The sequence below is a fragment of the Hemitrygon akajei genome, chromosome 21 (genome assembly GCF_048418815.1).
Source record: "Hemitrygon akajei chromosome 21, sHemAka1.3, whole genome shotgun sequence".
NCBI classification, from domain to species: Eukaryota; Metazoa; Chordata; class Chondrichthyes; order Myliobatiformes; family Dasyatidae; genus Hemitrygon; species Hemitrygon akajei.
In genome coordinates this window covers 12680335-12704551 of record NC_133144.1, presented here as the reverse complement: position 1 = coordinate 12704551, position 24217 = coordinate 12680335, and the positions used below count along the sequence as shown (strand labels likewise).

Here is a 24217-nt window from a genome sequence, read left to right as displayed (position 1 = left end):
TGAAGACAAACCATTACAGATTGGATGACCCCCCCCCCCCCCCCCACATCGGGATCAGGAAGAATGCCTAGCCAGCAGATACTTTTCGCAAGTATTACTTTTTCTCTTCGTTAATTATTCATGGAGAATCAGGGAAACCGAGTGAGTGTGCACACAGGCATTTAGCTGTGTAAATTCATGTGTTTGTTAGCTATGCTCATAAAGGTTCTTGTCAGCAAACTCTGTATCTAAATGATCGTTATTGTTGGGGGTTATCCCTTGTTAACAGTTTAAATGAGGAGGAATTTGTTAGGTGTGCCTAGGAAGGATTACTGATGCAATATGTGGACAGGTTGACTGGATATGGTACTAGGAAATGAACCAGGTCAGGTGTCAGATCTCTGGGTGGGCGAGCATTTCAGAGACAGTGACAACTCCCTGAACTTTACCATAACCTTGGAGCAGATGGTATAAGAAAGCATTTGAAGGGTAGTAGCCCAAAATGTCGGCTCTTTATTCCTCTTCATAGATGCTGCCTTACCTACAGAGTTCCTTCAGCATTGTGTATGCTGCTCTGGAAAAATATTTAATTGAGGGAGGGGGAATTCTGATGCTATTAGGCAGGACTTGGGAGCATAAATTGGGAAAGCTGTTACACAGATATGTAGAGGTTGTTTAAGGAGCACTTACAAAGTGTTCTCAATAGCTTTATTCTATTGAGGCATTGAAAAGATGGTAGGATGAAGAAATGTGGAAGAGCTTACTTAAGGTTAGAAAGCAAAGATCAGATAGAGTTCTAGAGAGTTACAAGGTAGCCAGGAAAGAATTGAAGAATAGACTTAGGAGAGCTTGGAGGGGGCTTGAGAAGACCTTGGCAAGTAGGATTAAGAAAAACCCCAAGGTGTTCTACACATACTGTATGTAGAGAACAGGGGGATGACTAAAGTGAGGATAAGGCCAATCAGGGTTAAATAAGGAAACGTGCCTGAAGTCAGAAGAGGTATGGGAGGGCAGAATTCACTTTTGTGAAGAGAGTGTAAAACAGGCTGATATGCTAGAAAATGTCAATGTTTAAGAAAAAGGATGTGCTGGAACTTATGAAAAGCATTAGGATAAAGAAGTCAGCGGGCTCAGACAGGATCCACTCCATGCTTCTAAAGGACTTGAGGGAAGGGACTGCTATATCTTTGGCAATAATCTTTGCAATCTCACTGGCCACTGGTGATTGGGGAGTAGCAAATGTCATTCCTTTGTACACGAAAAGGAGTAGGGATAACCCTGGGAATTATAGACCAGTGAGTCTTACTTCATTGGTGGACAAATCATTGGAGAAGATTCTTACAGGCAAGATTTACGAGCATTTACAGAAGCATGGTCTGATTAGACAGACAGACAGACATATTTTATTGATCCCGAGGGAAAGTCAGGAATAGTCAGGAAGTTAGGGATAGTCAGCATTGTTTTGTGAGGGGCAGATCATGCCGCACAAGTCTAATTGAGTTCTTTATGGATATGACAAAGCACACTGATGAAGCTAGACTACTGATGTGGCGGAAATGAATTTTGTAAGCTGTGTGTTACAGTTCCCCATGGTATGCTCATTAAGAAAGTCAGGAGGCATGGCATCCAAAGAAATGGCTATGTGGAGGATAGCTGTAGATAGAATGCATTCTACCTGGAGGTCAGTGATCAGAACTGTTCTGCAAGGATTTGCTCAGAACCCCTGAGTACCAGAACCTACCTCAGTACCCCACTCGGGATAGGGTGCCTCTTGCCCTCACCTACCACCCCACCAGCCTCCGGGTCCAACATATAATTCTCCGTAACTTCCGCCACCTCCAATGGGATCCCACTACCAAGTACATCTTTCCCTCCCCCACCTTTCTGCTTTCCGCAGAGATCGCTCCCTATGTGATTCCCTTGTCCATTTGTTACCCCGCCCCCCCCCCCATCCCTTCCCACCGATCTCCCTCCTGGCACTTATCCTTGTAAGTGGAACAAGTGCTACACCTGCCCTTACACTTCCTCCCTCACCGCCATTCAGGGCCCCAGATAGTCCTTCCAGGTGAGGCGACACTTCACCTGTGAGTCAGCTGGTGTGGTATACTGCGTCCGGAGCTCCCGATGCGGCCTTTTATATATTGGTGAGACCCGACGCAGACTGGGAGACCGTTTCGCTGAACACCTACACTCTGTCCGCCAGAGAAAGTAGTATCTCCCAATGGCCACACATTTTAATTCAACATCCTATTCCCATTCTGATATATCTATCCATGGCCTCCTCTACTGTCAAGATGAAGCCACACTCAGGTTGGAGTAACAACACCTTATATTCCATCTGGGTAGCCTCCAACCTGATGGTATGAACATTGATTTCTCTAACTTCTGTTAATGCCCCTTCCCCCCCTTTTTATCCGATCCCTTATTTATCTATTCCCCCCTCCTTCTGATTCTCTCTCTGCCCCTCTCACAATCACTCTTTGCCCGTTCTCCATCTTCCTCTCGTGCTCCCCTCCCCCTTTCTTTCTCTCTAGGCCTCCTGTCCCATGATCCTTTCCCTTCTCCAGCTCTGTATCCCTTTTGCCAATCACCTTTCCAGCTCTTAGTTTCAGCCCACTCACTCCGGTCTTCTCCTATCATTTCAGATTTCCCCCTCTCCCTCCTACTTTCAAATCTCTTCCTATTTTTCTTTCAGTTAGTCCTGACGAAGGGTCTCGGCCCGAAATGTCGACTGTGTTTCTTCCTATAGATGCTGCCTGGCCTGCTGCATTCCACCAGCATTTGTGTGTGACCCCTATTCCTTGTGATATTTACAAATAACATTGACGAGAGCAGAAGGGTGATTTGCAGAGGATATGAAAGTTGCAGGAGATTATAGATAGAGTAAAAGGCTGTCATAGGTTACACCTGTACAGGATGCAGAGCTGAGCTGAGAAGTGGCAGGTGGAGTTCAAACTGGAAAAGTGAAAAGTTATTCACTTTGGAAGGTCAAATTTAAAGGCAGAATGCAGGGTTATGGCAGAAGCCAAGAGATAACGTTGCAGCCACACTTGGGAGATTGTGTTCAATTCTGATCATCTCATTATAGGAAGGATGTGGAAGCTTAAGAGAGGGTGCAGAGGAGACCTACCAGGATGCTACCTAGATTAGGGATTCTGTCTCATGAGAAAAGGCTTTTCCCTTTTGGCGAAAAGGGTGAGAGGTGACTTGATAGAAGAGTACAAAATAATAAGAGGCATAATTTGTGGATAGCCAAAAACTTTTTTCCTCAGGTTGAAATGGCTATTTTAAGGTGGTTGATGAGCAGATTTTTACGCAGAGAGTGGTGAGTTCATGGAATGCTCTGCCAGAGCTGGTGGTAGAGACCGATATGTTAGGGGCATTTAAGAAACTCTTAGATAGACACATGGATTTTTTTTAAATGGAAGGCTATGAAGGAACAAAGGGTTGAAGGTATCTTAGAATAGGTTAAAAGCCCAGTACAACATTGTGGGTTGAAAGGCCTGTATGGTGCTGTACTGCTCTATGTCTTTTGTTCTAAAAAAGATATATTCTCATATCTGGCTCTTTTGTCAGTCACCCAAAACTGTACCCCTGCTAACCAAGCATTTTGAAACCAGGAAGTTTAACACTTACTTTAATAAAGCCATTCATGATTGCAAAACATTTCCAATAGATCTCTGCTCTGTATTACACTATCCCAATTTCGACAGTCTGAATATATTTCAAGCTTTGTAACAGTATCTTTACTACTGTCATGTCTTTCCCGAATATTTGTGTAAGGTAATAATAACATGATCTCAATTCTACCCATTTGGGCATTCAACTGTTAAGTTGGTACTGATTAAATTGCCTCATTCTTCTCCTAGAGTTAGCATCTGACACTTGATTTTAAATAACACTTCTACTTTCTGGAAAGAAACATCAGCAGTTCAGAAAATATTTCACCACCACCTTCTCATAGAACATAGAGATGGGCAACAAATAGGCCCACTTGATCGATTCTGGGACTCATATTCACTGAACAATTTTAAAGACTGAAATTTTCTCCACATATGTAAAAAACATTTTAAATAACAGGAGGTCCAGCCTCAAAGAAAACAGTTTAAAAAAAATCACTCTTGGCATCTTTAATTACAAAGACATAACAAATGATTTGGCATAACAGTTTCAATCATACTTACTATAGTGATGGTCTTTTGGTTCATAAGAACTTGAAGCTATTCCCTCTTTCAGATGCACCTGTCAAAATCAAGAGTACAAACACTAATAGAACACAAGTATGCATTACTTATGATCAATATATTTTCCTAAAAATGTTCAAATAATTAAAATAAAATTGTGATATACTCTGGTAAATGCCAACTATCTTTGATACTGAACATTGACCCCCTTCTGCCATGTTCACATCGTAACTTATCTGTTTCCCCATCCTATATCCCAATTCATCTTCCTGTGCTGAAAATAATGCTCACAGACTGGCTCATCGGGACAGCCAGTAAATACCTTGAACATCATATTGCTACTGCAGTCAGTGAATTTAGCAATTTGACCCTACTGCACTAACTGAAACATAATGAGCAGTATATGGGTACCTCAAAGAATGAGGAGATAGATACATTCTAATCTGGAAGAACAACCAGAAGTCCCTATCTTTATCAGATTGCTTTTGTCATCCAAATGAATTACACTGGCATACTATTGGTTTCTTGTGACTCTAATGACCCCTATGCTTACTGTATGAAAAGGCAATACGTTATAATCATTGGTGTGCATGATCCACGTTGGAAGCAATGGACAAAGCCAGAGTGCAACCTGAAACAAAACTGAAACAAGTTTTCCAACTTAACTTCCACTGAACATGAGCTGTTCCACCTTATAAAGTCACGCAGCATTGAAACAGACCCTCAGCCAAGCTGGTCCATGCTGACCAAGATGTTCACGTCAGTCAGTCCCCAGTGCCAACATGGCCTATATCCCTTTCCTATCCATGTCCCTGTCCAAGGATATTTTAAATGTTGTTAATGTATCTGCCTCAATCTCTTCCTATACCAGCTCATTCCATATCTGGACCACCCTCTGGGTGAAAAGATTTGCCTCCGAAGTTCCTATTAAATTAAGTCTCTATTACTAAAAAAGGATCTAGAGCTTTCCTGGTGTATATGATGAATAAACTCTTCTCAGGGTTCCAGCCAGGTTAGGTTTCAATTATCACTGACATTTTGATAACAAACTCCCCAATGAAGATGGCAGAGCTTGTCATCGAAACGTCAGTTGTTATCAATACCTGTACCTGGCAGGAAGCCCGAGAAGAATTTATTCCTATCACTAGCTTACCAAGGAGCACCAGAGCACCAGGTCAGAAAATGGAGGATTGAGAGGATGGTAGATGTCAATGCTAGTAAAAACAGGCAGGAGCAAAGTAACAGATATGGTAAGATAGATAATTTGAAGTGTTTATATTTTAATGCTAAGAGCATTATGGTAAAAGTGATTAAAGTAGAACATGAATCAGTACATGGAATTATGATTTTGTGGCCATTACAGAGACTCGGTTAAGAGAAGGGCAAAAATGAGTTCTTAATGTCCCATGATTTAAACTCAAAACTAGGAAGGTGCAATCATTTTGATGAGACTACAGAACTTCCCAATAGCCTCCAGGGTACTGAGGAACAGATATACAGGCAGCTTAAGGAAAGGTGTAAAAACAATAGGACTATTGCCATGGAGGATTTCAACTTCACTAATATAAATTGCACCTTATTAGCGTAAGAAGTTTAGAAGGGGCAGAATTTGTAGATGGGTGGGTTAGTAATTTTGCAGATGATATGCAGATTGGTAGTGTAGATAGTGTGCATGACTGGCAATGAATACAGTCATACTGTACATCAGTTGCAGATGTGGGCAGAGAAATGAGAAATGAAGTTTAACCTGACCAAACGGGAAGGTTGCACCTTCATAGGTCAAATGTAAAGACAGAGTACACTATTAAGGGCAAGACCCTTAACAGCGTTGATGAGCAAAGGAATTTTGAGGACCAAGTTCATAGCTTCCTGAAAGTGGCTACACAGGTTGATAGGATGATTAAGAATGCATATGGAATGCTTGCCCTTCATTAGTCAAGGCCTTGAGTTCAACAATCAGGAAGTTATGTCGCAGATTTATAAAACTTTATTTAGGCCACATCTGGAGTACTGCAAACAGTTCTGGTCGCCCCATTCTAGGAAGGATGTCGAGGCTCTGCAGAGTGCAGAAGAGGTTTACCAGGACGTAGCCTGGATTAGGGGACATACTATAACGAATAAAAGTATTTGTGTGAGGCACCCGCTCATGTCAGGTTAACTCCCAGGATGCACTGAAGGCAGCTTATGTGGAAGCACTTCAAGAACTTGATGTGACAGCTGTTGGTTACCCAAGCTTCACAGCAATAAAAGAGGGTGGTGACACAGACCACTTGGAATACGGTGACCTTTGTGGAGGGATGAAGGCTCCTGTTCTGAAAGACTCTACGCTTAAGTCTCCCAAAGGCAGCTGATGCCTGTTTAATGCGGCTCCAAAGCATTCGACACTGTGCAAAGAAAGCTCTTATGGGATGTCCTCCTCAGGTTTGGTTGTCCCAATAAATTTGTTAACATCCTCCGCCATTCCCACGATGGGATGACTGCTCGGGTGACCATAGGAGGACAAGAGTCCGAGTCTTTCCTTACATGCACAGAGGTGAGGCAGGGGTGTGTGCTAGCACCAGTGCTCTTTAACATCTTCCTCTACCCTTTGATGAAGGGTTCCATTGGAAGATTTATAATTTATTATTACAACGGGATAAGCACCCTTTCTGTAAGATTAAACAAGATTGGGAAAAAGAACTTAATTTGACTTTTACGACGGAGGACTGGATGCGGATCTTGAAGTTGGTTAACTCTCCTTCGATTTGTGCTAGTCATTAATTGATTCAATTTAAAATTGTACATCGTTACTATTTGACAAAGGAGAGATTGTCTAAAATCTTTCCTAATGTTGATAGTTATTGTGATAGATGTAAAACTGAGACAGCTATACTGACACATTTTGGTCTTGTTCTATACTGGAAGTTTTGGAAGTCAGTTGTATCTACAATTTCTAAAGCACTTAAAATTAATTTACAACCTAACAAATTAACTGTGCTCAAAATATCCGTGGTATTTCTTTGTCTGACCAACGTTGTTGCGTTTGTTACATTGATAGCTAGAAGGGCCATTCTGTTGAAGTGGAAGGATACGTCAGCTCCCACTCTGTCACAATGGTTCTCTCAAATGATGTTATGTCTTAGTTTGGAGAAAATTAGAGGTCGAACCTTTGAACCTATGTTTGATTTTGAGAAGAGATGGGATTCATTTGCTCATTACTACCATTTGAGTTAATTTATAGATTTCCTCCACGACCTAATTGTAAATTTTGTTATTTTTTTTGCAGGCAGTTTGATGTTTATCTTTAGAAGCTTTTTGTATGACGCATGGCTCGGGGTTGAACACCTAATGGTTTTTTTTTAAACAAGGGGACAACATTCACCTCCCTCCAATCCTCCGGTACCATTCCCATGGACAATGAGGACATAAAGATCCTAGCCAGAGGCTCAGTAATCTCTTCCCTCGCCTCGTGGAGCAGCCTGGGGAATATTCCATCAGGCCCCAGGGACTTATCCATCCTAATGTATTTTAACAACTCTAACACCTCTTCTACCTTAATATCAACATGCTCCAGAACATCAACCTCACTCATATTGCCTTCACCGTCATTAAGTTCCCTCTCATTGGTGAATACCTAAGAGAAGTATTCATTGAGGACCTCACTCACTTCCACAGCCTCCAGGGACATCTTCCCACTTTTATCTCTAATCGGTCCTACCTTCACTCCTGTCATCCTTTTGTTCTTCACATAATTGAAGAATACCTTGGGGTTTTCCTTTACCCTACTCGCCAAGGCCTTCTCATGCCCCCTTCTTGCTCTCCTCAGCCCCTTCTTAAGCTCCTTTCTTGCTACCCTATATTCCTCAATAGACTCATCTCATCCTTGCTTCCTAAACCTCACGAATGCTGCCTTCTTCCATCTGACTAGCTTCTCCATCCCACTTGTCACCCATGGTTCCTTCATCCTACCATTCTTTATCTTCCTCACCGGGACAAATTTATCCCTAACATCCTGCAAGAGATCCCTAAACATCAACCACATGTCCATTGTACATTTCCCTGCAAAAACATCATCCCAATTCACACCCGCAAGTTCTAGCCTTATAGCCTCATAATTTGCCCTTTCCCAATTAAAAAATTTCCTGTCCTCTCTGATTCTATCCTTTTCCATGATAATGTTAAAGGCCAGGGAGCAGTGGTCACTGTCCCCCAGATGCTGACCCACTGAGAGATCTGTGACCTGACCCGGTTCGTTACCTAATACTAGATCTAGTATGGCATTCCCCTTAGTCAGCCTATCAACATACTGTGACAGGAATCCATCCTGGACGCACTTGACAAACTCTTCCCCATCTAAACCATTGGAACTAATCAGGTGCCAATCAATATTAGGGAAGTTAAAGTCACCCATGATAACAACCCTGTTATTTTTGCACCTTTCCAAAATCTGCCTCCTAATCTGCTCCTTGGTATCCCTGCTGCTACCAGGGGCCCAATAGATAGATAGATAGATAGATACTTTATTCATCCCCATGGGGAAATTCAACTTTTTTCCAATGTCCCATACACTTGTTGTAGCAAAACTAATTACATACAATACTTAACTCAGTAAAAAATATGATATACATCTAAATCACTATCTCAAAAAGCATTAATAATAGCTTTTAAAAAGTTCTTAAGTCCTGGCGGTAGAATTGTAAAGCCTAATGGCATTGGGGAGTATTGACCTCTTCATCCTGTCTGAGGAGCATTGCATCGATAGTAACCTGTCACTGAAACTGCTTCTCTGTCTCTGGATGGTGCTATGTAGAGGATGTTCAGAGTTATCCATAATTGACCGTAGCCTACTCAGTGCCCTTCGCTCAGCTACCGATGTTAAACTCTCCAGTACTTTGCCCACGACAGAGCCCGCCTTCCTTACCAGCTTATTAAGACGTGAGGCGTCCCTCTTCTTAATGCTTCCTCCCCAACACGCCACCACAAAGAAGAGGGCACTCTCCACAACTGACCTATAGAACATCTTCAGCATCTCACTACAGACATTGAATGACGCCAACCTTCTTAGGAAGTACAGTCGACTCTGTTACTCCCAATAGAGTAACTGCTCCCTTCCTGTTCCTGACTTCTACCCATACTGACTCAAAAGAGGATCCTGCTACATTACCCACCCTTTCTGTAGCTGTAATAGTATCCCTGACCAGTAATGCCACCCCTCCTCCCCCTTTTACCCCCTCTCTATCCCTTTTAAAGCACTAAAATCCAGGAATATTGAGAATCCATTCCTGCCCTGGTGCCAGCCAAGTCTCTGTAATGGCCACTACATCATAATTCCAAATATGTATCCAAGCTCTCAGTTCATCACCTTTGTTCCTGATGCTTCTTGCATTGAAGTACACACACTTTAGCCCTTCTACCTTACTACCTTTACACCCTTAATTCTGTTTCTCTTTCCTCAATGCCTCTTTATATGCTAGATCTGGCTTTACTCCATGCACTATACTTGCACCTCTCGCATGACCTTTATTGTCCTCCACCTATCTGCTCTAACACACTGGTTCCCCTCCCCCTGCAAATCTAGTTTAAACCCCCCGGAGCAGCACTAGCAAACCTTCCCGTAAGGATGTTAGTCCCCCTCCAGTTCAGGTGCAACCCATCCCGTTGGAACAGGTCCCACCTTCCCTGGAACAAGGCCCAATTGTCCAGAAACATGAAGCCCTCCCTCCTGCACCAACTCCTTAGCCACGTATTTAGCTGCATTATCTTCCTATTTCTGGCCTCACTAGCACGTGGCACGGGTAGCTATCCTAAGATTGCAACCCTGGAGGTCCTGCCCTTCAACCATGCACCTAACTCCCTAAATTCTCTTCTTTTCAGGGCCTCCTCCTTCTTCCTATCCACATCATTGGTCCCGACATGGACCACAACATCTGGCTGTTCACCCTCTCTCTCTTGAGAATACTGAGAAATTGATCCGAGATATCGTGGACCCTAGCACCAAGGAGGCAACAGACCATCCGGAATTCTCGATCTCTTCCACAGAACCTCCTATCTGTCCCCCAAACTATTGAATCCCCTATCACTACTGCTCTCCTCTTTTCCTTCCTTCCCTTCTGAACTGAGGGTCCAGTCTCAGTGCCAGACGCAACTTGTCCCTGGTAGGTCGTCCCCACCAACAGTATCCAAAACTGTATACTTATTATTGATGGGAATGGCCACAGGAGTGCTCTGCTCATTCTGTCTATTCCCTTTCCCCTTCCCTCTCCTGACAGTCACCCAGTTAACTGTTTCCTGACTCTTAGGGGTGACCATCTCCCTGTAACTCCTGCTTATTTCTGCCTCTGCCTCCCGAATGATCCGAAGTTCATCCAGCTTCAGTTACCTAACTCGGTTTGTCAGGAGCTGCAGCTGGATGAACCTTTTGCAGATGTAGTCATCAGGGACAATTGTGCTTGGTCTGACTTCCCACATACTGCAAACCGAGCACTCGACTGCCCTAATTGCTACCTCCATTACCTACTCTTAAGTTAATTAGAGTTATTAAAGGAGCTTACCTGGCCGTACCTCACTGGGAGCAAGCTCGTCCTCAGCCTCTGCTCTCGAGCCAAAGCCTTCCTACTCTGTCTCCCACTACTCCATCGCCCGCTCTGTTAATCTGTTTGCTTTTTAAATTCTCCCACTGATCTCAGAGGCTGACCTTCACGCACCATGAAACAATTTATTATTTTTAATACATGCTTGAAAATTATTTTTAAAATGTATGGGAGAATTTCAGTCATCAGATTTCTGTAAGTTGTCTATAATATGGAGAGCCACAGTACTATCACCATCATTTCCCACTTTCCCCAACTTTATAGCTAGTTCCTGTGTAAAAGTATAAAGAACATACCAAAATTTCTTCTCTTGCAACTTGGTAAAATAACACACTGTTTACATTCCAGTAGGCACAAAGACAATCTAAGCGGACAAGCTGAAGAAGAGAAAAAAAAATATTTCACAAAGGGAAAATATATTTCATAAAGGAAACAAACTTCAAATTTACAATTTCAAGTATTCAACGTTGAAACACAAAAAAATTCTCAGATGACATAGTAATCTATATTCTGACAAAAGAGCTTTTATCTTTGTTAACTTTTTTTTACTCTTTAGATGGATGGTTCCTAATCTACTAAATGTTTTCAGTGTTTGTATTTTTAATTCAGACCTCCGAGTTTTTTTTCACTTTTTGTTATTTTTTTCATTAAGATATTTAGAATTACACAAGTTCCTCACACTTTCAGAGCATGCCCTCAAACGTTTCATTCGCTTTTCAAGGCAAGGAAAGGCAATTTCATTTGTATAGCACTTTTCAAACACAAGGCAGTTCAAAGTGCTTTATATAGAACGAGATTTAAAATTCAAACATCAAATTTCAAACAATATAAAGAGAATAAAATTACACATAAAATTAAGAAATAAAAGTTACAGTGCAGGAGATTCTAATTAAGAGCTACAGCAAAAAGTTTTAAGCTTCAATTAAAAGAACTTAAAGTTGGGGCACACTTCAGATCATCTGGAAGTTATTCTAGAATGTGGAGCAGAGTAACTAAAAGCTGCTTCACCATGTTTAGTTTATTAAACCCTGGGGATGGTAAGCAGACCCACATCAGATGACCTGGGAGCTCAAGAGATGTATTTTGGCCCAAAACCACTCAGTGCTTTATAAACCAGTAATAACTAGTAATAATATTTTAAAGTCAATCCTCTGATGAACAGGAAGCCAGTGTAATGATCTGAGATCAGTGATCTGAGAACTCGAGTGATGTTTTCTACTTTCTTGGTCTTAGTGAGGACTCTAGCAGCAGCATTCTGAATGAGCTGCAACTGTCCGAGGCTTTTTTTTTACAAAGACCTGTGAAAACGCCATTACAGTAGTCAAGCCTACTAAAAATAAATGCCTGGACGAGCCTGTATAGATCTTGCTGAGACACAAGCCCTTCAACTGTCACTACATTTTAAGATGCTAGTAGGCTGACTTTGTTATTGTCTTAATGCGGTAGGATTCTAAGCGAGGCATAACTTTTATTCATTCTTTGTTGGCACCAAAAACAATTATTTCAGTTTTCTCTTTGTTTAACTGGAGGAAATTTTTGCAAATTATGGGTCCATAATCACTTCATGACCCTGCTATAGAAATGAGTGTTATCTGCACAAGTATGGCAAGCTAATTTGTTATTTACCATAATTTGAGCTAGAGGGAGCAAGTATACATTAAACAGAAGAGGCTCTAGTATGGACCCTTGAGGCACACTGCATATCATTCTTGTTCTATGCAGCTACCAATCAATACAAAATAGTCCCTGCCCTGTAAATACTATTTAAACCACTTTAGGACTGTATCAGAAAGTCCCACCCAGTTTTCAAATCTGTCCAGTAATATGTAATGATCAACTGTGTCAAAAGCAACACTAAGATCCAGTAGAACCAAAACTGACACTTCACCATCATCATGGTTTAAGCGGATGTCATTTAAAACCTTGACCAGAGCAGTCTCAGTGCTACGGTGTGGTCAAAATCAAACATCCACAGTTGCTCAGTGCCAAAAAGCTGTTAAGTTGCTGATAAACAACCTTTTCAATTATTTTACTTAAACATGGTAAATTTGATATGGACCTGTAGTTATTAATTACTGAAAGATCTAGGCTGTTCTTTTTTTTAAAGAGGCTTAATAACTGCAGTTTCGGGGCTTTTGGGAAGCAGCCTGATAGAAGTGTTGACTATTTGCAGAAAAACATTTAGAGTGATGATCTGAGACAATACTTGTCAGTAATTCATCCAGCAGTGGAAACAATTTGCAACATTGCTCTCACACAATTTTGAACTTGATATTGAAATGCAGACAGTGGTAGGTGCGTGGAATGCACTGCCAGCCAAGGTGGTAGAGGTGGATACAATAGGGTCTTTTAAGGGACTCTGAGATAGGTACACGGAGCTAAGTAAAATAGAAGGCTATGCAAGTAGGGAAATTCTAGGCAGCTTCTAGAGTAGGTTACTTAGTCAGCACAACATTGTGGGCCAAAGGGTCTGTAATGTGCTGTAGATTTTCTGTTCTATCTCTTCCAGAGAAAAAAAGACAACCCCAATTATATCCTATTTGGTACAGTAGTCATCTCCATATTCAAACAGTATTGCTCCATTATTATGATGTCTTCACTTTCAAAACATGTCTTATAACATTGTATGTCTCAAGTATACATCTATTGAAGTCCCATAATTAAGTTAGCAAGGTACATCAGGCTTACAACTTATGACAGTCAAATACCTTGTAGATGATTTTTGTGGCGTCGCTTAGTATACATGGTGCCCAATTTTCATCAGCAGTCTAGAAATATAACCAATTAATAAATGAGAATGTATTATTTTACCAAAATTTATATCTTTATTAATAGTTTTTTTTGTTTCTAGCATTCTGATTGACAGTACTTTGTATACAAATCTATATCATGCATTAGGTAACATGCTGTGTTCAGAATTCCACTCTGGTTACACTGCAAGTAATACTTGGCTTAAAATAATGTTAGGTATCTATTTTTAAGGGGAGAAGATTAATTTTGTGATTGTTTCATATAACCCATGTTTCAGATTTTCAGTGTTTTACAAAAATAGCTTATTCTGTTACTGATGGACACCAAAATGCATTCTATCTACCGTTATATATTTCTAGCTAAAATCAAAGCAACTAAATATTGGAAAAGTGATGAGGAAACTAGCTATTTTCAATTCTATTTTGTCGATCATAAATGGTTGACCATTGTGGAATCAACTGAAATCTTCTTGAAGTGTTACAAAATTGGTAATTTATAGTAAAATATCCAACATAAAGGCAATTTAAGTATTTTGATCCCGAAAACAGATGAGAAAGAAAGTAAAATATTATTGGACAAAATTAATTACAGTCAGCCCTCCTCAACCGGGGGGGGGGGAATTGGTTCCGGGACCCCCCGCGGATAACAAAAAATACGGATGCTCAAGTCCCTTATTTAACCTGTCTCAATGCGTTGGACTTTAGGACCCAGCAGAGCTCCGGATCTTATTCAACCTGTCTCAGTGCGCGGAGCTCGGGACTCGCCGCCCACACTGTTCCATTGACGGAAAATGATCACGATTGAAAATAAAGTGGAAATAATAAAGCAATCAGAAAGAGGTGAAATGCCACTGGTTATTGGAAAAGCATTGGGCTACAGTCGGTCAATGATCGGAACAATTTTAAAGGATAAAGTGAGAATAATGCAGCATGTGAAAGCCCTGCCCCGATGAAAGCTATAATTATTACTAAGCAACGCAGTGGTTTAATTATGTTATTGAAATACACACATTTCTTATGTGTTTTATATGCATAGAAAGGTAAAATATATACAAAATACTAAGACAAACGTTTGACTAACTGACGCTAAATAATACCGAATGTACCTGTTCCGACTTAGAGAACTTCTGGTTTTTTTCTCGATTCCCATGCACATCCTTCTGTATACTTTAAATCATCTCTAGATTACTTACAATATCTAATACAATGTAAATGCTATGTAAATAGTTGTTATACTGTATTGTTTAGGGAATAATGACGAGGAAAAAACATCTGTACATGCTCAATCAACAAGTGCTGGAGAGAAAACTTCCAGGTTTTCCCAATCCGCGGTTGATTGAAACCGCGCATGCTGAACCCGCGGATAAGGAGGGCCGACTGTAATTCATCTAAATAGTGCACTTTCATTTTTATTCAGACATTAAATGTCACTCCACTCTTCAAGAAGGAGAAAGCAAAAGAAAGGAAATTATAGGCCAGTTAGCGTAACCTCAGTGGTTGGGAAGATTTTGGAGTTAATTGTTAATAAGGCAATTTCAGGGTACTTGGAGGCACATGATAAAATATATCAAAGTCAGCATGGTTTCCTTAACCTTTATAAGTTATCGTGTGTTATGCGTGTTTGTGTACTACTGTGTTTTACACCCTGGTTTGGAGAAAGCGATAGCACAGGCAGATAGGATCATAAAGAAAGCTTTTGGCACATTGGCCTTTGTAGATCAAAGTATTGAGGACAGGAGATGGGATATTATATTGAAGTTGTATAAGACATTGGTGAGGCCTAATTTAGAGTATTGTGTGCAGTTTTGGTCACCTACCTACAGGAAAGATGTTAGCAAGGTTAAAGAGTACAGAGAAAATTTATAAGGATATTGTTGGGTCTGGAGGACCTAAGCTATATGGAAGAATTGAATAGATTAGGACTTTATTCCCTGAAATGTAGAAGATTGAAAGGAAATTTGATAGAGCTATACAAAATTATGAGGGGTATAGATAGGGTAAATGCAAGCAGGCTTTTTCAACTGAGATTGGGTGGAACTACAACTAAAGGTCATGGGTTAGGGGTCAAAGGTGAAAAGTTTAAGGGGAACATAAGGGGAAACTTCATTCAGAGGGTGTTGAGAGTGTGGAATGTGCTGCCAGCACAAGTGATGCATGCAAGCTTGTTTTCAACATTTAAGTTTGGATAGGCACATGGATAGTAGGGTTATGGAGAGCTATGGTCCCAGTGCAGGTCGATGGTTGTAGACATTTTAAATGGTTTAGCACAGACTAGATAGGCTGAAGGGCCTGCTTCTGAGCTGTACTTTTCTATGACTCTAAATAACAAGCAGGATTAACAAAGGAGAATCGATGGATGTTGTGAACTTAGATTTTTAGAAGGTCTTTGACAAGGTGCCACACATGAGTTTTCTTAGCAAGGTAAAAGCCCATGATATTAGAGGAAAGATACTAGCATGGATACAGCATTGTCTGATTGGCAGGAGGCAAAGAGTGGGAATAAAAGGATCCAGCCTTTCCTAATTTGGCTGCCGGTGACTGATGGTGTTCCACTCAGGTCAGTGCTGGGACCACTTCTTTTTATGTGGTATATCAACGATTTGGACGACAGAAGTGATTGCTTTGTGGTCAAATTTATGGAGAATACAAAGATCAGTGGAGGAGCAAGTAGTGTTGAAGGAGGAGGGAGGTTACAGAAAATACAGATTAAGAGAATGGGGAAAGAAGTGGAAGATGGAATACAGTGACAAGAAGTGCATGGTAAAAGGAATAAAAGTGTAGACTGTTTTCTAAGTGGGAAGGAAATTTAAAAATCAGAGTTGCAAAGGGACTTGGGAGTCCTCATGCAATATTCCCTGAAGATTAACTTGCAGGTTGAGTTGGTGGTGAGGAAACCAAATGCAATGTTAGCATTTCAAGAGGACTTGAATATAAAGCAATGATGTAATGCTGAGGTTTTAAAAGACACTGGTGAAGCCTCACTTGGAGCACCGTGAGTAGTTTTGAGCCCATTATCTAAGAAAGGATGTGCTAACATTGAAGAGAGTTCAGAGGAGGTTCACAAGAATGATTCTGGGAATGAAAGGGTTATCATACGAGGAGCTTGTGATAGCTCTAAGCCTGTACCCTGCTGGAATTCAGAAGAATGAGGGGGATCTCAATGAAACCTATCAAATGTTGAAAGGGCTAGATAGAGTGTATTCGGAGAGGATGATTCCTATAGTGGGGATTTTAGAACCAGAAGACACTGCCTCAGAATTGAGGGACATCCATTTAGAATGGAAACGAGGAGGTGAGGGTCTCAGCCTGAAACAACAACCGTTTACTCTTTTCCATAGATGCTGCCTGGCCTACTGAGTTCCTCAAACTGTTTGTGTATTCTGCTTTTTACACAACATTTCCATGAACACTCTGGGGGTCGGGGTTGAAAATGGATGTTACATCCCAGCTGTCTACACGATATGCAAGCGAGGCAGTATTATATGAAGAGCAAGTTGTTGCCCATGCAGTAGGCTTCCCCTATCCACACAGCTAAGAATCCAAAGTGTTATGATCCCAGCCCCCTCCTTCCTGAGAATCGCAAGATCGCTATTAATTCGGGTCTTGGACCCAGGAAATGAGAGAGAATCCTCAGAAAGACCACGCAACGGATTTTGACCATTGTTTCTTGGAGACACCTTTGTGGATTGCGACTCTATGCTACGTGCCAGCTATCATGCTACGTGGACACCCTCGGGCAATGTGGGGTGGGGATTGTATCACCCCACCTTGATTGACATCTACGACTCCGCAAGTCAAGATAAAAAGGGGCTGCAGGAGGCAGTACCCTAGCGACGCACCAGAAGGAGACACCATCGCTCATCGCTCCCGTGATAACGGGAAGCTATTCGGAAGCCACGTGTGGTTCGTTTCCCCTTGCCTGGGGAAAGGGTGGCTGATAACACCGAAAAGGACTTCGAACTGACAACGGGGAACCCACGTTCCCGATTCAACGGGTTGCGCCCAAAAGACTGGCAAGTTTTTCTCACCAAAAATCTCTCTCTCTCCAACAAGTGAAACCCAGCGGTCCCCAAATGGCTAAAAGCCTGCATGAACTGGTGAGACTTTTATATTTCCATCAGACAATATTTTTTACCCCTAGACAAAACGATAGAGCCACTTCTTATTGATGATTATTACTATACCCGCGCTTTAGATTGAGTATTGACGACGTAGATTATCTGAATGTTTGTCTTAACCTTACTTTTGTGCCCCTTTATAAATAAAAACGTTTAAAAATAGTACCATCAGACTTCAGCAGACCTCTCTATCTTTGCTGGTAAGTGACCCAGTTATGGGGTTCGTAACAAAAGGAACAGCAGAGACCAATACAGTTTTGCTCTAGTGGCTTCACTGGAGTTGAACTCAACACTGAACTGCCTTCTCCAGATTTTTTTCTCCATAATTATTCTCGAAGCCTTCCCCCATGAGTGGGTATAGACCCAATTCAGCAGAGGTTCGAGATCAGTTTTCCTTCTCCTCGATGAGCTGCCAACCACAGCTGATGAGTCCCATCTGCCCGAAGTAACTGGTTTTTAGACACCAGTAACCTGCCTCTGCCCCTTCTCCTGTCAGTGGACTTGGACTATGGACTTGGTTGTCAGAGGCTACTTGAGAGGCACACCTTTGGGAACATTTAATAGGTTATGAGAACTTAGCCCCACTATCTCCCCTGGCTATAATAGCCTTAAGAAAGCTTCATGAACCATGCTAAGCTGTAAAAATAGAGAGCTTTGACTATTTGGAATTACAGTACCTGTAAACTAAGCTCCCGTAAGGTAATACCAACGGACATGGGCCTTGAGGAATCTGTAATCTGCAAAATAAAGAACTGTTACAACAAAATTCAACAACTTTTCCTTTTCAAGAATTGTCTCGGACTTTCAGTGAAACAGCCCATCAGCCCACAATAGCTATTCTCAGTGCTTGAAAGCACAAACTGATAAAATTCTTAAAAACACATAAACCTTCTATGCAAATGTGCGAATCTACTTACAGCATCTTCATATCTGATATGAATGCTTGTTATTTGATTTGTAGATTTTTAATAATCTGTGTTGCCAGCTTTTCTCCAAAACTATCCTTTTTTCTTCTTTTGCTTTACCTTAAAAGAATAAAATAAAAAGTGTAACTTTCAGAGTAAATTATTGAACAGATAGAGAATCCTGAGAGCGTTGCACTGGATATTTCTGTTTGAACGGAGTAGCTGACAAATCACAAGGTGTTCTGTTGAACCATTCCACCACATTGAGAGCAGACTGAAGAGCAACTGTTCTTCTAGCTCAAATTCTAACCCCAATGCTGAAACTTGCAAACTCTCATCCTTCCGCAGTCTGAGTGCAAGCTATGAGGATAAAAGTGACAATGCACTCTCACACCTTGCAGCTCTGAGCATTCATTACCTGCCCCTGTTGCTGAGTGGCACTGCCTCATTTTTCAATGGCCAATGCAGCAGCATCTAAGCAGAGCAATGTTAACAAGCAGCCAACCAATGTTGTTAATACTCATGCTGTTTTCATCAACAAGCTTCTCAGTAATGGAATCTGAGTTGCAACCTGTGTAAAGTCTGAAGATTTTCTGCTTGGTAAGAAAACACTTTTTCCTTAACACTTGATGTTGATATTGTTGTAATTGATTTAAACTCACTACCACATATAGGTGTAATTTAATAACTCTGGTTAGACATCATATTGAAAAGTAATGCACTTTGACAATAGATTTATCAATATTTTAAGATGCCCCTCCAATATTTGTAACAAGAAAGTGTTTTCTCTGTTGAACATTATCCAAACACATTAATAACATAACATTACCAGTGTGAAATACTTGCTAATACATGTGTAAAAGTCTGCCACATCTTTTAATCACAACTGCTACACCATCTATCATACTGGCTTGTAATTTATTATCATTTACCACAGATATTAGAATAGATTCCAGTACAATGAGAAGTATTTTTGTCCATGATCAGCAGCAGGCTTGTCAGTTTTTTTAAAGAAATAAACATAATAATAAAACAAGTTACATGCAAAAGTAGCTGCTCAATACAACTGCGGTCTTATCACAATTCACCCATGCTATTTACTAAATTGAATGTATCTGTATGAATATGAACTCAGTCAAACCCGTGCTGATTAAAAACTCAAATGTACATGATTCCAGCCCTGCTATATAAGATTATAGGTCTGACAAAAGCTCAAAATTGAAAAATCTTAATACAGGGTAGCAGATGAGTGTTTAAAACTATTAGATTAATAAAGAGGCTTAAAAGGCACTTAAAATGCATCTTTTGATGTACTGTAGACCATGGTGTCCTCTTTGGGGGCTTTGCTGTTGTTTGCATGGTGGGTGGTGGGAATGATGTTTTATGCTGGAATAAGTGGGGGAGGGGGAAGATTGATGCTGTTTACTGCTGCTTGCATATGGGAGGGGCAGCGGGTTTGGGGTTCTTACATTATAATCTGTCATTCATACTTTGGAGTTTTCTGTTTAGAGGATGTCTGTGGAGAGTGAGAATTTCAGATTGTATATTGTATACATTCTCTGATATTAAATAGAACCACTGAAAACCATTGGAATCAAAATTTGATGTGCAACGTTTACAATCATTAGCAACCATAAAGTGTTTATGAAGAAATTTATGGTACTATCAGGAAAATCTATAAGAATTACAGAATTATACAGTAGAGAAATGGGCATTTTCAGCACACTTCATCCCTGCCAATCGTGATGCTTGTCTATACTAATCCCATTTGGCTGTATTTGGCCTGCATTCCTCCATATCTTTCCAATCTGCTGTTATTTTAATAATACTCCAATGCACCTTTATCTCATGTTTTTTAATGTTACATAGTAACAGTTCAGAGAATCTGGCAAGCCTAAAGAGAGCATGGCCACAGGAAATGGGACAAGTTGGCAGCAAGTGTGGGAAATGGGGCTTTGGTTAGTGGAATGTTCAAAATCATCTGGGGCAGGGGGGGTTCCAACCTTTGGTCCACAGATCCCTTGCTTAATGGCATTAAAAAGTTTGGGAACCCTTGACCTGGTGAGCTAGATGCCAAACCAGTGAGATTTCTGAATAGTCAGATGGCAAATTATTTGAATTTTTTTTGTACAAAGGAGTATTTTGGCAAAGTGTGAGCAAGTTTGGTAGTAACAAATCAGACTAGTGGATTCAAATTGAAATGTACATTTACAATCACAACATTTGGGTGCACAGAGGAGGGAGGGAGAGGGAGGGGGAGAGAGGGAGGGGGAGAGAGGGGGAGGAGAGAGGGGGGAGGAGAGAGGGGGGAGGAGAGAGGGGGGAGGAGAGAGGGGGGAGGAGAGAGGGGGGAGGAGAGAGGGGGGAGGGAGAGAGGGGGGAGGAGAGAGGGGGGAGGAGAGAGGGGGGAGGAGAGAGGGGGGAGGGAGAGGGGGAGGAGAGAGGGGGAGGAGAGAGGGGGGAGGAGAGAGGGGGGAGAGAGAGGGGGGGAGAGAGAGGGGGGAGAGAGAGGGGGGAGAGAGAGGGGGAGAGAGAGGGGGAGAGAGAGGGGGAGAGAGAGGGGGAGAGAGAGGGGGAGAGAGAGGGGGGAGAGAGAGGGGGGAGAGAGAGGGGGAGAGAGAGGGGGGAGAGAGAGGGGGGAGAGAGAGGGGGGAGAGAGAGGGGGAGAGATGGGGAGAGATGGGGAGAGATGGGGAGAGATGGGGAGAGATGGGGAGAGAGGGGAGAGAGGGGAGAGAGGGAGGAGAGGGAGGAGAGGGGGGAGAGAGAGGGGGGGAGAGAGAGGGGGAGAGAGAGGGGGGAGAGAGAGGGGGGAGAGAGAGGGGGGAGAGAGAGGGGGAGAGAGAGGGGGGAGAGAGAGGGGGAGAGAGAGGGGGGGAGAGAGAGGGGGGAGAGAGAGGGGGGAGAGAGAGGGGGGAGAGAGAGGGGGAGAGAGGGGGGAGAGAGAGGGGGAGAGGGGGGAGAGAGGGGGAGGGGGAGAGGGGGAGAGGGGAGGAGAGGGGGAGAGGAGAGGGGGGGAGAGAGGGGGGAGAGAGAGGGGGAGAGAGGGGGGGAGAGAGAGGGGGGAGAGAGGGGGAGGGGGAGAGGGGGAGAGGGGAGAGAGGGGGGAGAGAGGGGGGGAGAGAGGGGGGGAGAGAGGGGGGAGAGAGGGGGGAGAGGGGGGAGAGAGGGGAGAGGGGGGAGAGAGGGGGGAGAGAGGGGGAGAGGAGGGGGAGAGAGGGGGGAGAGAGGGGGAGAGAGGGGGAGAGAGGGGGAGAGAGATGGGGGAGGGGGGGAGAGAGAGAGGGGAGAGGGGGAGAGAGAGGGGAGAGGGGAGAGGAGAGGGGGAGGGGGAGAGAGAGAGGGGGAGAGAGAGGGGGAGAGAGGGGGGGAGAGAGAGGGGGAGAGAGAGGGGGAGAGAGGGGAGAGAGAGGGGGAGAGAGAGGGGTGGTGGAGAGGGGGAGAGAGAGGGGGGAGAGGGAAGGGGAGAGAGGGGGAGAGAGGGGGGAGAGAGGGGGAGAGAGGGGAGAGGGGAGAGGGGGGAAGAGAGGGGGAGAGAGAGGGGTGGAGAGAGGGGGAGAGAGAGGGGGAGAGAGAGGGGGGAGAGAGGGGGAGAGAGGGGGAGAGAGGGGGAGAGAGGGGGAGAGAGGGGGAGAGAGGGGAGAGGAGAGGGGGGAGAGGGGGGAGAGGGGGAGAGAGGGGGAGAGGGGAGAGAGAGAGGGGGGGAGAGAGAGAGGGGGAGAGGGAGGGGAGAGGGGGAGAGAGGGGGAGAGGGGAGAGAGGGGGAGGAGGGGAGAGAGGGGGAGAGGGGAGAGGGGAGGGGGGGGGAGAGGGGGAGAGAGAGGGGGAGAGAGAGGGGGGGAGAGAGAGGGGTGAAGAGAGAGGGGGAGAGAGTGGGGGAGAGAGGGGGGAGAGAGAGGGGGAGAGAGAGGGGGGAGAGAGGGGGGAGAGAGAGGGGAGAGAGAGGGGAGAGAGGGGGAGAGAGGGGGAGAGAGGGGGAGAGAGGGGGGAGAGAGGGGGAGAGAGGGGGAGAGAGGGGGAGAGAGGGGGAGAGAGGGGGTGAGAGGGGGGAGAGGGGGGGAGAGGGGGGAGAGGGGGAGAGGGGGAGAGGGGAGAGAGGGGGGGGAGAGAGAGGAGGGGGAGAGGGGAGGGGAGGGGGGAGAGAGGGGGAGAGGGGAGAGGGGAGAGGGGAGAGGGGAGGGGGAGAGGGGGAGAGGGAGAGAGGGAGAGAGGGAGAGAGGGAGAGAGGAGAGAGGGAGGGAGGGAGAGAGGGAGGGAGGGAGAGAGGGAGAGAGAGATTTTTTTTTAAAAACACCCTGCACAGAACTGGAAGATGGCCAGTATAACAAGAAAAAGCTAAGTGGTGAGAAAGGGTTTCGAGGTCTAAGGCGAAGGCAGAGTGTAACATAACAGGCAGGTTGTGTCAGGTCGAGAAGGGAAGACTTTAAGTGACATGAGTGACAGAAGAAAGCAGACAAAGAGAGAGAGGAAAGAGAGATACAGATGGAGCAAAGTAGGGGGAGGGGAGGTGGAGGTTGGAGACAAGGACTACCAGTGCTGGCTAGATTATGATAAGTAAAGGAGGTGAGAATGGGAATATTAGAGCAGAGGTGAACAATATTTGTTACCAGAACAAGATGGGGAGGGGGGTAACCTGTGAGTGAACTGTGTGTGTGTAGTGGGAGGATGGAACCAGGAGGGAGCAGTGACAAAGATAGTTGAAGGGAGTGTATAAGGGAACAAGAATGAAAATGGGAGGACCAGGACAGATTCAGAAGGGGAAGGGGGGAGGGGGAGTGAAGTGATGGGGCTGACTGGGAAAGAGAAGGCAACCCACCCAGGCAGAATATGAGGTGGTGTTCCTCTAGGCTCTGAGGTGCTTCTCCTTATAGATGCTGCCTAGCCTGCTGTGTTCCACCAGCATTTTGTGTGTGTTGTTCCTCAAGATTGTGTTGGGCTTCATCCTAGCAGTAGGGAAAACTGAAGATGGACAGGGAGTTTAAATGGTATCCAACTGGGAGCTTGGAATGGCTATTGCAAACTAAGTGTAGACATTCTGCGAAACAATCACCCAGTCTGTACTTGGTCTCACTGAGGTAGAGGAGGCCACATCAGGAGCCCTGAGAGCTGTAGATAAAGTTGAAAGCAATGCTGCAGTGCAGGTGAGAAAAACTGACTTTAGTATTGAAGTGTTTATCAAGAAACCCAAAGAACTGCAGCAAAATAACACAATAATCACAAAGGCCTTTGACATTCACCAAATTGGCAAAAATGATTTGGAGGATAAGTATGACCTATGGATTTAAACTAATTTGGCAGGGAGATGGCAACTGGAGCACCAGGTCAGAAACTGGAGGGATTGAGATGAAGGTAGATGTCATGGCCAGCAGTCTGTAGGGAAGAACAGGTAAGAACAATGTAATAGACTCAAACATTGGGAATGGTTGAAGAGTGTTCATTTTATTGCTCAGACGACTGGAGGTTAGGGTGATGAAACTCCATGAATAAGTACATGGAACTATGATGTTACGGCCAGTGCAGAGACTTTGTTGAAAAAAGAAAGGACTGGATGCTTAATGTTCCACGGTTTCAATGTTTTATAAAAGATAGAGAGGGGGATAAAAGGGAAAGTGAGAGGGTGTGGGACAACATCACAACTGCATTCAGACGAGACATAATGAAGTGCTATCCACTAAATCTACATGGTAGAAATCAAAGCAAGAAAGATGAAGT

General features: G+C 43.5%; 1 protein-coding gene across 1 annotated transcript in view; it reads right to left on the bottom strand.

Annotated features, from left to right (window-relative positions):
• The window catches only part of vps13c (vacuolar protein sorting 13 homolog C), a 389552-nt gene that overhangs the window by 305419 nt on the left and 59916 nt on the right, over positions 1 to 24217 (bottom strand). The window contains 6 exon segments of the mRNA XM_073024838.1: positions 4164 to 4221; positions 11029 to 11109; positions 13441 to 13500; positions 18278 to 18337; positions 18518 to 18549; positions 18552 to 18610. Coding sequence (XP_072880939.1) covers positions 4164 to 4221; positions 11029 to 11109; positions 13441 to 13500; positions 18278 to 18337; positions 18518 to 18549; positions 18552 to 18610 — 350 coding nt within the window.